Here is a 14,982-nt window from a genome sequence, read left to right on the forward strand (position 1 = left end):
GGGTTTAATATTTTTCCTAGAACTTTTTTTTTTTTTTTTTTTTTTTTTAAAAAAAAAAAAATTTTTATAAAAAAAAAAAAAAAAAAAAAAAAAAAAAAAGAGGTTAAAGTGAACCAAAAAGGTTTACTTCACAGAAAGCAGGACTGAAATAGAGAAGTTAAACGTTTGGGAGAAATCAGCGAAATGCATTTATTGAGAACAGTACCTAAATGCTGATGTTCAGCTCGTCAGCTACCTATTTGCAACACAGTCACACTTCTGTTTCAATGAAGAGGCAAGGATGAACAAAAAAACAAGTGCCACAGCTTAAGTAAATATTTATCAGCTCTTGATCTAGTTCAGAAGAAAGAAAACAAGACTAGGCAGGACACAGCTGTTTGGTCACTAGGGATAGCATCCACCCCATCCAACTCCTGCTACTTAAAAGTTAGGTCTCCGGTTTGAGCCGGTCATTTGGACTACATGTGAAGAAGACCTTCTGAGTGAGGGTCATGTATTCTGTAAAAATACAAGTCTCTTGCCAGCTACAGAAAATCAGTCCCCAGGCTCCTGGGACATCTGACTGTTTTACAGGAACAGGTTGAACAAAAGGTGGTTAAGAAAAGTGAGCCAATAGATACTGCACAGCTACACGGACGTGTAAAGCTTCTGAAGGAGTCTACAGCTCCAGGGTAAATCCGCAGGCATGCACCGTGAAAACCACTGCTGTAAGAGAAGCCTAGCTTAGGACAGATGTCCAACTTCTACACAGCGAAAATGAAGAGAAATAAAGCTCATCCTGTGCGAGCCAAACAGGCAAGTGTTACCTTCTACAGCATACTTTGAACACATTTTGAGCATATTTTGAACAAAAACTTCTAGACTGGATACAGGTGTCAGATGTGAAATCAGGCAGATCGTTTCCTTCAGTCGCCAACCATATTTTGCATGACCAGTTTACTTCTGCAGTAAAAATCTAAGAGGGTCCCTGAAATCCACTCACAGCTTGCAGGTGAACCCACGTACAACTGTACACCCCAAGAAAGTCACAAACCCTTTTTTTGCTAGTGAATAAAACTAGAAGTGCATTCAACTATTCTTAAAACCCACTGCTATATAAATAAATGTGTTAGAAAGCAAACCTTAACTGCTAAAGAAAACCATAATTAGACTTTTTCAGAGATAGCAAACCCCCATGACACACGCATGCCCAATTACCATCCCAAAGGAGGTTGCTCAGAACCAGTCAATGCCCATGGGAACAACAGTGCTGTGACAATCAGCACTGCTGACTTAATAAGGAACCCAGAGAATTGGCATAATCATGAACTCTTCACATGGAAAAAGAAAACAGACTGCACATTGCCACTTCAGGGACCAACACAGAACATGCAAGACAATGATGGTATAGGATAAAATAAAATATAAGTGGTTAAAAGCAATTTTCTTACAAACAGCCATGAGAAAATATCCAGGTGTTACTAAGGAACCGAAGAATTTTGTAAAGGCAAAAATCACACAATAATTGACATAAACTTGTTCATTTTCTGAAGTGTAGTTATTAAATGGCACTTCTCACTCACTAACATGAGACCAAGCATTCACACAATTACAAAAATATGTACCGTGTTCATACTTTGGTAATAAACCGAGATATGGACTCACATTGTGCTTAAGAAACACTGTTCTTGGAAGATTTTAATGGTCCACATTTTCTCTGCCAGAGTGTACCATCACATAAAGCAATTTATGATACACGCATCGCTTGAACGTGAGTGTGACCTTGGCATACACAGAGTTACAGTAACAGTAAGAATTACAGCCAACTAAAACACAGAAGGCACTATGAAAAAATACTTTATTCAAAGCACCTCACCTTTAATCTTTCAGTGTTTGGTCTCAGAGATGAAAACCCTTCCCCAGCTGGAACTTTGTTAGTGAGCTCCAGGTTCTGGCTACATGCATAAGCTTCATGTTTTGTTTTTTTAGAATTTGCAAACTGTGCCAAGTTAGAGATGTGTGTGTGAGAGAGAATATGAATTTAAAGAAGAAGAGAAAAAATCCTGCCTTAGCATGCCTGCACTCCACTAAACACCAATACAAAGCAATAACTAGACACTACAGAGCATTTCTATCTGTAATCTCCAACTGACAATTTTCATACAAATTTACCCTAGAACTTTGGAACATCAGCAGAAAATTTAGAGGATTGTCAGAAAGCTAGTTATCCATTTATTATGAATACTCCTAGAAATCATTAACCATAGCAAAAACAGCAATAAAAAAAAATAATTCTGTAATTGTAATTTTTTTCAGCTGATGCTTGAATGATCATTTAAAAAAACATGAACTAATTCTTACCGAATATTTACTGTTGCACACATCAGCACATCATTTAACATGAAAAGTCGTCGTTCTTTGGTTTTGATAATTTCTCCTTTGTCATTGTAAACTGTCTCAACCATATCATCAGTCCGTATGAGGTATCTGTTTCCACTGCTGAGTAGCTAGATTTTAAAAACAATCAACAGGATGTTATACATGGTACATTTAAAAATCGGTGCAAAAAATAAAGGAAAATACAACAGGCTATCACTTGCCATCATAGTACCAGTGTCTGCAGGTAGATTTACCAAGTGAATTAAGCCTCTTTACTGATTTGTACTTTGAAGCTTGTTCCTTCCTTCCTACTGAACATCTTTAGAGTTCTTTAAAGACATTTCTATTCAATGATCCAAATACACAAATGAAACAGACTGGGATCTTCCTTAAAACAAGGGAAATATTGGACACATTCAATAGCGTATCTTGAACTGCTCCACAGTCGGAAGAACTTCAGTATGAAGGAACTAGTTCTTTGCTTTATACGGGAATAATTTCTCAGTTCCAGGATAAATTCAAAATTGAATTTTGAATTTATCAGAAGATGTGCATGAGACTTTACTACAGGAGGAGGAAACAGCTTTATCCACCCACTGCCACAGAACACTAGCACTGCTGAGGCTATTTCAGCAGGTTGCCTGCTCCATCCAGCGCACAGGGGTTTATCCAGGGAGCCTCTCCAGCCCTGGAGGTAGCTCACATCTCACAAATGACCTCTACCACTAGAATGACCTCGCAAAAAGAAAATCTCAGGCATCTCTTTGGTGCCTGTTCTAAAGATTGCTCAAGGCTTAGAAACCAGTAATGTAGTAACTCTTCCATCACACGTTCCTACTTCCTAACCTTGTTCAGATAACGTTCGTTCATTGCTTTTGCTATTTGTTTTATTTCACAGCGCTGATCTGCATCCCTTTTCCTTTCATTTAACTTCTCTGCCAGGGTTTCAAGTTCTGTAAGAGCCATCTGCAGAGGTAACCTGTCAGGATGTCCTGTATTAGTGTTCTTCAACATATCCTGAGGGGAAGTGATAAAACAAACAAAAATATTAAAAAAAAAAATATCAGATTTCATTTCAAAGTCAAGCTAAAAAGATTACAGGCTGTAATGTTATTGCTACACTCTTTATCCAAGTACTACTAAAAAGCAAAACCAATTGACACCTAATGAACATTCAGAACATGAATTATTTCCCTGAATGCCTTAATAGTTCTTAAATAGGATCCTGAATGGGGTCACATATTGCTTATTTACAGGAAGAAAGTACAAAGACACTTGAAAATAAGTGTGAAAAATTCAAATGTAAAGGTAAATTAAAAAATGCACACAATATTAAGCACAATTTGAAAATCAGTATTATAGTATAATATGTAGGCATCTGTAAACAATGATTTAAAATTAAACTTTTTGATATTAAGTATAATAAAAATATTGTATTATCTTTATTACTGCTAATATTCCTCATTAAAACACTGACAGCACGCTCATCCCAAAGCAGGAGACATTATTTCATGGAGGTTACAAGAGCCTCTAAAAATCTCTCCCCCTTGTAGAGATGCAGTGGAACAATTTGAATGAAATGTTTGCTGCTTTCCCACAGTGCTTAAAAATCCCTACACTTTCACTCCAGCTTCCTGCCGCCATAAACTCCATTTCTTCTGCTAACTCAAAAACTCTCACCACCACCACCTACCTGCTCGGTCCTCCCATGACTATCTCAGCTCCTTCTCCCACAGTCACTCCTGGACCTGCATCCCAAAGCCTGTCCTCCTCAGCTAACTCACAGCACTTGCTGGGACAGACCTGCCACAATCTGGAAGGAATTACCAACAGCGTACGTTGGTCTGGAGCAGGTCTGCGCTGGGGAGCTGGGCTCTTCCTACAGCTCGACTCCCCGTTGAGAAGAGCCCCAAGGACTCCCTGTCAAATACCCAGTCCCCACAGGAAGGAAAACGAGATGCTGCAGGTCAGAAGGGAGCTGTGACACACTCCAGCAGGTCCCGTGAGCCAAGCGGTGAGGGAGAGAGCGTGCTTTTGTTCCACATCCCACATACATTCTGAACTACCCAAGGCATGAGTTACATCCTCTTGTATTTTTTCTTAAATGGAAAGTAATGCCAAATTTCCTAGTGGTCAAGTGTAATTAGCTCACAAACTGATATGAGCAAGCAGCACATTTGAATGACAGGTTTACTGGAAAGTGACCTGCAAGCTAAATCTAACCTACTAACTAATCTAGAGTAAATCTAATTTACTAAGATTTTCCTGCACTGCATTTACTGCCTGTCTCTGCAATCAGATTATGAAATCAGCACGTTATGAAGCACTGAAATTTTTTCTTTGTTATTTCCTCATGACCCAGTGGTCACTTCCACCGAAGCGTGCTCCTCCAGCAGAAGACGGCTGCCCCGCAATCCCATGAGCAAACCACATAAGAATGCAACAAGAGCATCATCCCTTCGATAAACATTACTTACCTGCAATAGTAGAATGAACTGTGGAAAGCGCTGGATAGGTTTCATCATTAAACCATACAGTGTAATTCGGTCAGGGCTTGACTCCTGGCACTGCTGCAATGCAAGAAAGCCACACTCTTCACTACCATCAGCCTATTTTCATCAGTTACAGAATGAAAGGAAAACACTTCCCGCAAATTCTTCTACATCATTTACATTAAAGGTAACAGTGATACTGTAAAGGTTCCATTTACTGTAAAGATTTAATTTAAAAACATTAAATCTTAAAAAAAAAAAATAAAAAACACTATTAAAACGGCAGCATGTCACTGAACTGAAATCTCCCCCCTTCAATAAATATAGCTGGGGTAAAGCTGCAGCAGCAATGCAGCACCTATGTATGTATTGATACAGCACATTCTTGCTTTTTCCATGAGCAGTGCACTGAAATGCCTGCTTAACGTCAAGCACAACGAAGGCAACACACTTGTTCAAGGTCTTAAATCTGAAAAACGTAAGTGATCTGTTGATTTATAGTCCGTAATTTACTATGGCTGCTCTGTTTCTTGGGGCTAAGGGACTATAAATCTCTAACTACCTACGTTTTTTAAGAGGAAATCTAAGGAAAACATCATAATCTCAGTGCTATGAAAACAAATAGACATTTTCATTTTCTTTATTAAAAGAAACTAAGGAAAAGAACATTGATTTATGTTTGGAAAGAAAAACATAAGAATCCATTATTTTGGTTATTGGGACTGGCAGATAAAACCAGACAAATTTGATTTGCATGTGCAGAAAAGCCCTGTTTGTATAAGACATTTCAGCATTTGGAACTAGTTTCGCTAAAATCAGCTAAGCAAAAACAGAGTAGAGAAAATACTCAATATTAAAAACAAAGGAAATGCAAACAATATTAAACTGGTGTTGTGCTTAAATTGCTATTTACTGCTACAACTATCAGCTTCACAACAACTCGTTTCCATACTTGTGGAGATAAGTATACCCCACAATGACTTTATTTTTTTTTTTCCCCAAACAGCAGCAGTGAAGATTCTGGGCTTTGTTGCTGATGGGCAAACAAAAAATGAAGGTACAGAAATGTCTTCTGGCTCAGAATCTGGTTGTGAGCCCCCAGCTCCGGGGCAGCACCAGTAGCCAACACAGACAAGCAGCAAAGAGAGGTTATGCCTCTGTTGGAACAATGGGCTTTTAATAAGTGAGAGAGGTATGAAGTGATTAGACACTCATTAGAGAGTCTGATCTTTGTGGTGCCTTAGGCTTCCAGAGTATCATCCTGTGTAGTGCTGGCCATGCTCTGAAAAGTTGTTAGTTATTTTAAAGATCTGAATTCACTATTTAGTTGGCCTAGGGTACCCAATTTCAGTGTTGGGTGGACCACTGCTACAGACCCGACAAGGCAACGGCTCTGAGAGGCACAAATCAATCCAGGACTCTCAGGAAATGGGACAAGCAGAACTTCCAGGCTCTCAGCAGTGTTACAAACAGCATAAAAGCCTTGCAACAGATTTTGTGCACCTTCTGTAAGGTATCACTCCCAGGGATTCCCTGCATGTACCAGACTCTCCATGCACATCATCAGAAGCATCACATTCATCAGGATACTATGCTCATGGCACAAAAATTTGCAATTTCAACCCCAGATTGGAAACATGATTTTCAAAATACTAAGAAATTTTCGTGGAACAGAAATCTAGTTACACTACTCTGCACCATACAATAAAGAAGTTTGAAGTAAAAAAAAATGCCAAATAAGAAGAGGCCTCAGATGGTAAACTATTATTTGAAGCTCACCTAACGAGAAAGAATCCTAATGTTTAGCCAAGCAGCCATTCAAACACCAATAAACTGATCTGAACAACAACAAAACTGCTCTGCACTTCAAAACACATCCTAGATCTAACATCATGTTATTATTTTGAAAATACAGTAGTAGAAGTGAATTCTCTGGCAATCTTTTGTGCCAAACCCATAAAACCAAAGTCCATAAAAACAGTCACACAATATGCAGTATCAGCAGTCAGATTTCCTCCTAACTTACAATTTGTACTGTCTTATTTATATCATATGCCCAGCTGTTTTAAGATTGAATGAACTCACCTTTAAGAAGTCTAGAAAGGCAGGTTTGGTGGCACATGTTTTCTTGAGAATCCCTACTGCTGTACTGAAGTTGTTTACATACTCGCTGTACGCATCCAGCACCATAGATTTAGAAAACTGAAAAGATAAAAGGGAAAACCTTAACTCTAAACACAAAAGACCCCTGAAAGCTATCTAGACCGTTAAGGACTTGCCCTGCTTGGAGCTAAGGGCTTTGCTTGGCCTAGTGCTGGTTCTACAGAAACACTGGTAGTGCCCCAAATAATCTCTCTCTAGAAGACAGGCTGGAAACCTAAAGATGTAACTGCCATGAATTACAAACTGTAAATTTACAGAAATAGCTTCACCTGGGCTACAACACTAGTGCAGAGCCTGAAGACTGTGGGCGATCAAAGGGCATCCACTGAGATTCAAATTATCCCCTGGTCACCTCACTGCCATCTGTCTTCCAGATTTGGTGAACCAGCAAAGTCCAGGACCTTCAGGCCCCATCTTCAGCTGGTAAGGTTTTACCAAGAAAGCAGACAGACTGCGTGGCCTGCAAACAGCCATATGAGAGGCAAGACTGCTGCCTGCCTAATTTTATCCCTCTCTTCTGCAGAGCTGGTCTCATTAACACTGCCTAACTTGCGTCAGCCCAAACAAGACAGGTTTGCCTTAAACAGCAAACCTTTAGTAATTGTTTCATTTTGACTGGAATGGGGTCAAAAGCACTCAGAGACACAGATCCCAGCTCTTTTAGAGCAGGCATGAAAAGGTGGCAATTTCCAGCAGCTGGGTGGCAACAAAACAAAGCACTCAAACCAGCAGGTAGGCAGCCTTTTCTATCTGCCCACACTTGTGGGAACCATGTCTTTCTATCAATCAAGGCTACTTCTTGTTTTTCTTAATTTAAAGCAGTGACTAGGTGAGTCCTTTACCAGACGGACTTCCATTAAGGGTGGGATACTGTTTCACAAATACTCTTTACCTGTGTCCCAGGCTCAGCCAAAACCCCGGGATTCAGGCCACCACTCACTGTGGTTTTTCTATTCCCACCAAACATACTACATATGACTATCTGCTTTTTAAGACATGCTGAGCCTCAATCTCAGCTTAATTTTTGGTGGGTTCATGAATCTCTATCCTCTCAGAAAAAGAAACTGTTTACTTAAATGTCTGAAAGCTTGATGAAAGCCTGAAAATTTTGCCCCGCAATGCTTTCACATCTGCCAACCAAGTCGAAGGCATGTGTTGGTGTCAGTTTCCATACCAGGACGGCCCATATATACTCTGACAGTTGCCACAGGCATTGGAGAGTATGGGAATGAAGTGGCCAAGTTAGACAGAAAGATATGGAGATAGAATAACAAGCCTAAAATAAAACCAGATTATCTGTTCAGATGCATTTGCTTACTGAAGCAACGAAGACATCACCGATCATTTCAACAGAGTCCCACTCAGAAACACGACTAGCCAGCGCAATCTGGAACATTGAATGGCACTGAAGAATTTCCTTAATTCGATAAAAGACCATTTTGAGTTTTCTTTCACTCAGTAATTTTGGTTCCATATCTGAAAGGGGCTTCTCATATTGCTGTGGGGAAAAAAAAAGACAAACAGATTTAAACAACAATAAAAAGAAGGGTCTTCTACAAGCAGAAAAAAAACCCCAACTTACGTAAAAGTACACACACATGAAATCTCCATGAACATTTGGCATGAAGCATCTGTAGCAAAATCTATGCGAATCATACTATAAGATTCTTTAAGGATTTGATTACTTTTCAGATTTCCAAACTAAACACAAAAATATATTAAATATAGATATAGATTTATATATAAACATATAAAACGCAAAATATATTAAAGTACCTCCAGGATTCTTTTGAGAGCATCCACGTAATTCTTCTCACTGTCAACTACAGAGCCCAAAATATACCTTCTTACAACCTGATAGAAGAAACAAAGTTTTATCAAAAGCTCTAGTCGGGTAACATGCTCATTATAGTTGGAAATTCTGATGATAAAACTCTAACATTAATAAAACACAACACAATTTCAATACTGGAACTGCAATAAAATAACACCTTCAGAAGTAATTATGTTTACTATTACTCTAAAATTATTTAAAGAACACAACAGTTATTGTATCTAAATCTATAATCTTTGCTGACTGTTGCAATTCCAAGCTTTATTTTTGAAACATGACTTTTAATTTTAGATGTATAAATTTAGGCATTAACATAAATAATAGATTTAAGATGATGTTGGCTACTTTGGTTTATTGATGCAAAAAAACCACATAACCAGTTTTCAAAAATTAGCCTTCAATATAAATTTGCCTTTTTTTTTTAAATATCTTTTATAAATTTCTTAGGAGTAACCTGAAGGACAAACAAGCAAACGTTAACTGCCTTTCTAAGGCAAGGCTATATAAACTGTACTACTGAGAAAGTATCTAAGTCAGCATTCTCTTTTGGGCATTGCCATGCGTAAGTGAAAACCCCATCTCATCTGTATTCATAGCCATGGACAGAGTTGTAAGAGCTTCAGGAAACACCACCATATTTCATGTTTACAAATTACAGGGTATTTATCGCCCTTCCTTCTCCACCTCCTGCATCTGCAATTCATCGCAAACGCACATTATATGCACATGTGGATGACATGACAGGAAGGACCGGGGAACCGAGCTTGGTTTAAAATGTAAACTTGATTGATTAGATTTCTTGCTCGCTTTAAGAATTTGTTTTCACCCAAATCTAGTTCCTAATCCAGCTCATCTCAGGGCTTTCAAAAGCAGGAGTCTGAGGGAGAAGACAGCACAAGGGCAGGCTCAAACCGCTTCCCACAACTACAAGGGAAGGCAAAACTGCTTTTTATTCTATTTTAAGCTAGCCTAAATAGCCATGAAACTCAAATCTCAGACTTGCTTCTCTCTGCTCCTGATCTCCACAGCCTCCTTCCTTCTCTGCCATGGCCACCTCTAATTATCCAGGCTTGTATTTTGCATTATTAAATTAAGTGCAGGTTATGCAAGGATTTTCTTTCAAGTACTAACATTTCAAAGGAAGACTTCAGAATTATCCGAGGCCTTGCTTAACCATATCAACAGTAAAATTAGTTGTGTCCTATTTGTGTTTAGAACGGATTTAGCAGTGTCTTATTTGCTATAACGTATCAGCTGCTCTGGTAAAAGATACTAACTCTACTTTTAGTCACAGTTCATTCTTCTGAAATGAATAAACATCTGTAGAAAATGTTTTGTTCAGGCTCTGTAATACACAAAAATAGATACTTTGTAGTGCCTACAGGTCATTGCAATAGATGAGCACAACTTACAAGAGGCTTCCATGCAAGTCTTCACGTTTATATTCAAATTTTTGCTACTAACGGTAGCACACAAACATAAACAAATTATGGTAAGAATTCAGGTCCTGGTTTTAAAACAAAGCAAAAGCCATCACACTGAGATGTAACACAGGACAGGGTACTTTAACTGGCACCAGCTTTTAAACAAAAGCTATCGTGCCACCTGCTGTTTAAAACAAGCACATTCATAAAGTCAGCTCCTTGGGAGAGCCGTCCAGCTTGGAAGGGGCTTCTGGCCTTCACCCTCTCCAGCTGGGATGCCCAGGGCTGCTGGGCCATCTGCCGGCCATGGCACAAGGCTACCCCGTCCCACGGCCAGGACTTCTCTTGTCCTCTGTTGAGCTGCTGGAGTTTTTCCATCAGCCTCGGCCCACCGAAGCCACGCAGACCAGCAGCCCCATCCTCCCACACACAGCCTGCTGCACCCCTCCAATTGGCATCCCCTCCAAATGTGCACCACAGCTGGTATCAGGATCCTTAATAAAGGCATTAAACAATACGGACCGTTTATCCGCTCCTGAGGGACACCACTAACACTGACCACCCGCTGGACTTTGTACCGTGGACTACAACCTTCTGAGCATGGTGTCCTCACCTGTTTTCCACCCACCTTCTAGTCCACCCGTACAAGTTGTATCTCATCTACACGGCTACATTAGGAGAATGCTGAAAGCCTTGCTAAAGCAGAGGTAAATGACATCCTCTGTTCTCCTCTGTCCACAAATCAGTCATCTCAAAGGGACTCCAGCTGGTCAGGCACAAATGGACTCTGGTCCATCTATGCTGACTGTTCCCAATCACACTCCTGTCCTTCCAAACCAAGAAATAGCTCCCAGAAGCATTTGCATCACCTTTGCAGGCACTGACGTGAGGCCAGTCTGGATCCTCCTCCTTGCTTTTCTTGAGGCTGAGAGCGTGACATTTACTTTTTTCCAGTCTTCTCATCACTGATCTTAGATGACAGAGAAATGCCTTACCCTCAGCACCCTTAAATACATCTCGGTACCCCCTAACTGCAGGTAATGCTTCACTCCAGCAGGACCTGGAACAAGTCCTGCTTGTTCCAAGGGAACAAGGTTTTTTTGTTGGTTTTTTTAATCAGGAGAAACCTTAAGATTCAGAAAGCTTATAGAATATTCTCTACAGGCTTCAGAGGTCCTGCCCGCTTAGGCAGGTCCTCCTGGGCAAACAAGCAACATACATCATGATCTACACAACAACTACCAGTTTGCTCCAAACTAAGAGCACCCTATTTATCTATTTATCTTTAATTACCTACAAAGCAAAACCCCAGTGAAACTCTCAAAACGGGAAATGATAGCATTCAGACCAATGCTCAGATCTTACATTATAACAAAATCTTACAATAATGTAACACAATTTGGCAACTACATTGTTAAAAAGTTAGTGCTTCACTGTGCTAAACACATTAGAAAAAGAAACCTCACCAAGTAAACCAAAAACGTATACCACTCTTCTCAATTACCCCTTAATTTAGTTTTTTGCTCATTTTCTGAAGGTACTGACCAACTCGTGACATCACAAGAAGCTAAAAACTCTCATGTAGTTATTACTTGTGTCATGGTCATAACAACACAGTAACATGAACCCACAGGATTTATTTTCAGCCAAAATTCCTAACTGAAGCTGATTTCAGTGTTTTTTGAAGTGGTTTCCACAGCAACTGTAGAGTTTGAGGTGGAGAGCAGCAAAATATACTCTTCTGTAGACATGACTTTATTGGGAACAAGTTGGTTTTTTTTTAAATCAGGAGAAACCTTAAGATTCAGAAAGCATATAAGATATTCTCTACAGTTAAAATAGAAATACTTTTTCTATTTTCTATAGAATTTTCTATAGAATAGAAATTTTTTATTTCTGTAGAATAGGCACCTAGAGCAATGTCTTCTAAATCAATAAAAACACTTAAACTCTTCTTTTTCACTCAAACCCACCACATTTAGTTTAAGTGTTCAGGTAGTGAAGCAATATAATTATTATAGATAATTTTATAATGCAAAAGCATTTTGCTTCTCTGGCTGAATTCAGGACTATACAACTATATGCACACATACCAATTTTCAAAAAAACACTTATTCAGTTCTGAATTTGAGGCCCACTTAACTTATGTTAAACACCAATGTGTTTGAAGAGCAAGGTACCCGGAAGCCATTGATGTAGAGCAGAAGGGAGGGGGGAAGAGGCAGATGATCATATTTCCAAAAGCCTACTACCTGCTGCTGTGATAATCCTTCAGGCATAGGAGTCATAATTGCTTCTGTATGCATACAGTCCACATCAATAAATAAATTTAGCTCTTCTTCTTCCAGACATGATGATCTATGATCTACAAATAATTGAATAACCAAAACGTCAACTTTTACAACATGTAGATTGAAAGAAGGGCAAAAAAACCCTACACAAAAGCCAGCAAACAAGTAAAGATCCTATCATCCAAGCACAACAACTACACAGCCGTCTCATTTTCACTTACCAAACAAAAGAAATTTCTCAGCACCTCTGTATCGCCTGTGAAATCACATAAATACCACCACTGACAGGCGCTCTAATACAGAACATCTTTCAAAGATATCTCAAAATCCTAAAATGCACACAGCAGAAGACAGCCTATGCACCTTTTGCTTGACCTCTACTCCTCCTTCACAGCCAGGAGAATTGGGCTGCAGGACGTGACAATTAGGGTAAATCACTGCAGCTCCAAGGCTGGCACTTTTGAAATAAATGACCTTGGGAAGAAATTAAACACAGCCATAATATGATCCAGCTTTAAAAATTTCATACATCCTTCCGTAACTGAACTAAAAGAAGTAGCCAAATGTATCAAAATGCTGGCTTTCATCAGAAATAAGAGTAAGAGATTCTGCAATGCTCCCTACCTACTAATTTTATGCAAAAAGCACCACCACAGTGCAGTGATAGGTGGCAGTACGTTGCCAGCCAAACAAGCAGACAGGAGCAAAGGAGAAAGAACAGTATGAAAAAGTGTGTCTTAGAACAAAAAGAAAAGTAAGGGAAGCAGATCTGTTGGCTGGGAGGAATTAATGAGTTTGACAAATTTGCCACAGGCTTCCTGCTGATTTGGTAAGTGGCTAAGGGATTAAACCCTCCACGGATACCCTGTGCCTGCTACCTAACCTCTAGAAATAGCAATTCCAGACCCAGGGTAACAGCTCTGCTGAAGCAGGTAATTTTCTCCCATGCAACAGCAGGAAGTTGAGGATACATTTTTGATCACTAAAGTCTATGCAACTAGGAACTTTCTGTTTTCTGTCTGTAAGTTCAGAAGCAGTTAGAGGCCATCACAGGGATGCAAGATGTGTCCTGGTCCTTACAGACAGGATGCAGCTTTACGTTAGCTCGCTCACTAAAAACATCTCGCTACAGTCTTGTGGTTTCAGCTTCCTAAAACTGTAGCTTTATAACCTCTGAAGTTACAACCATTCAATTAGTTGGGCAGAAACTTGAGCAGAAAGACATACTACCTCTCAGATTTACTCTGAAGAAGAAATGTTTGTATTCAGTTACTACCCCCTGCCTCTAGCAAAAAATTAACTGTGCACTGCTGCTACTACGTGCTGCTGCAGCCTCATGACAGAGGGCTGATGTTTACTCTTAACTAGAAAAAGAACACAAATACTTTTAGTGTTTTGATTTCAGACAATTTTCTGTTTTTCCAATTCAAGTTCAGCTTTCATAAAAAAAAAACACCAAAAAACCAAACTGCGATAAAGCAGTTATCTTCTTCTTCCCTTCCAACCTGGACCATTCTATGATTCTACTTCCACTCTTAAGCATGGAAAGTGTTCATTATCCCTTGGACACAACAAACTTTAAAAATAGTCAACAATCACTCCACTGAAAACCATGTCATAACGACAGATCTTCCTGATATTCAGGAGTTACTTAATGGAGGGAACCAGACAGACTTAGTACCTTAACATAATTTCCATACCCCTTTATACCAATACCTGGATAGCATCTATGACACTGTTTGGTGGGATTTTTTGTTGTTGTTGTTTTTAAGTGGACCCTTCTCTGTGATCCTCAGGTTTCTCAGCTCACTCAGGTTCTTGCTCCAAACGTAAAACTATTCAAGAGGTATCGACCATACCGTCATCTGAACTGAATGTTATACCATAATTCATCGATCTAAAGCTGATTTCATGCATCGGATACTCAGCTCCCAGTACAAAAACCTGCTAGGCTACCCACTTTCCTTCTCAGAAATGCCTAGAGAGAGTAACAAACATACTATAATTGGCACATACCTTGAGAAATGAAAGACTTTGTTCTAATGAAAGAACGACCCTTTTTCACCGCTGCTTTTGTCTTTTCGAGTCCATCTTTGGTACCTTCTCTAGCAGCTCTCATAAGCTTCTGCATCTGTAAGATAAAAAATGCAGTCTACATGTTCAGTGAATAATAGGAACACATTTGAGCACACCATGCAGAATACTTTTGATCAAAATATCTTTAAAAAGAACACTGTCAAGCAGTTTAGGCTATAAATATAGCCCCAAGTCAAAGGAATATATATAAGTACACAGATCATCAAAGCTCAGTTCTTATTAAAAATCAAACCTGAAGAAAGGGACTTACTTCATGGCAATATTGTATGCAAAGCTAAAATAGCAGGAATGCTTAAGAACGCTTCTGCATCAAACATCTGAAC

The 14,982-nt window shown here is 39.3% G+C and overlaps 1 protein-coding gene across 2 annotated transcripts in view; it reads right to left on the minus strand.

Annotated features, from left to right (window-relative positions):
• ARHGEF10 (Rho guanine nucleotide exchange factor 10) overlaps window positions 1-14,982 on the minus strand; it is a 104,159-nt gene that overhangs the window by 55,435 nt on the left and 33,742 nt on the right. For both annotated transcript variants that reach the window (XM_014948989.1, XM_014948990.1), the window contains 8 exons: window positions 14,579-14,693; window positions 12,524-12,636; window positions 8,790-8,867; window positions 8,332-8,511; window positions 6,936-7,052; window positions 4,836-4,928; window positions 3,205-3,375; window positions 2,341-2,486 (listed from right to left, as the gene is read on the minus strand). In XM_014948989.1, the coding sequence (XP_014804475.1) occupies window positions 2,341-2,486; window positions 3,205-3,375; window positions 4,836-4,928; window positions 6,936-7,052; window positions 8,332-8,511; window positions 8,790-8,867; window positions 12,524-12,636; window positions 14,579-14,693 (1,013 nt within the window). The remainder of the gene's footprint in view (window positions 1-2,340; window positions 2,487-3,204; window positions 3,376-4,835; window positions 4,929-6,935; window positions 7,053-8,331; window positions 8,512-8,789; window positions 8,868-12,523; window positions 12,637-14,578; window positions 14,694-14,982) is intronic.

This window comes from Calidris pugnax, unplaced genomic scaffold, assembly GCF_001431845.1.
Source record: "Calidris pugnax isolate Ruff unplaced genomic scaffold, ASM143184v1 scaffold141, whole genome shotgun sequence".
NCBI classification, from domain to species: domain Eukaryota; kingdom Metazoa; phylum Chordata; class Aves; order Charadriiformes; family Scolopacidae; genus Calidris; species Calidris pugnax.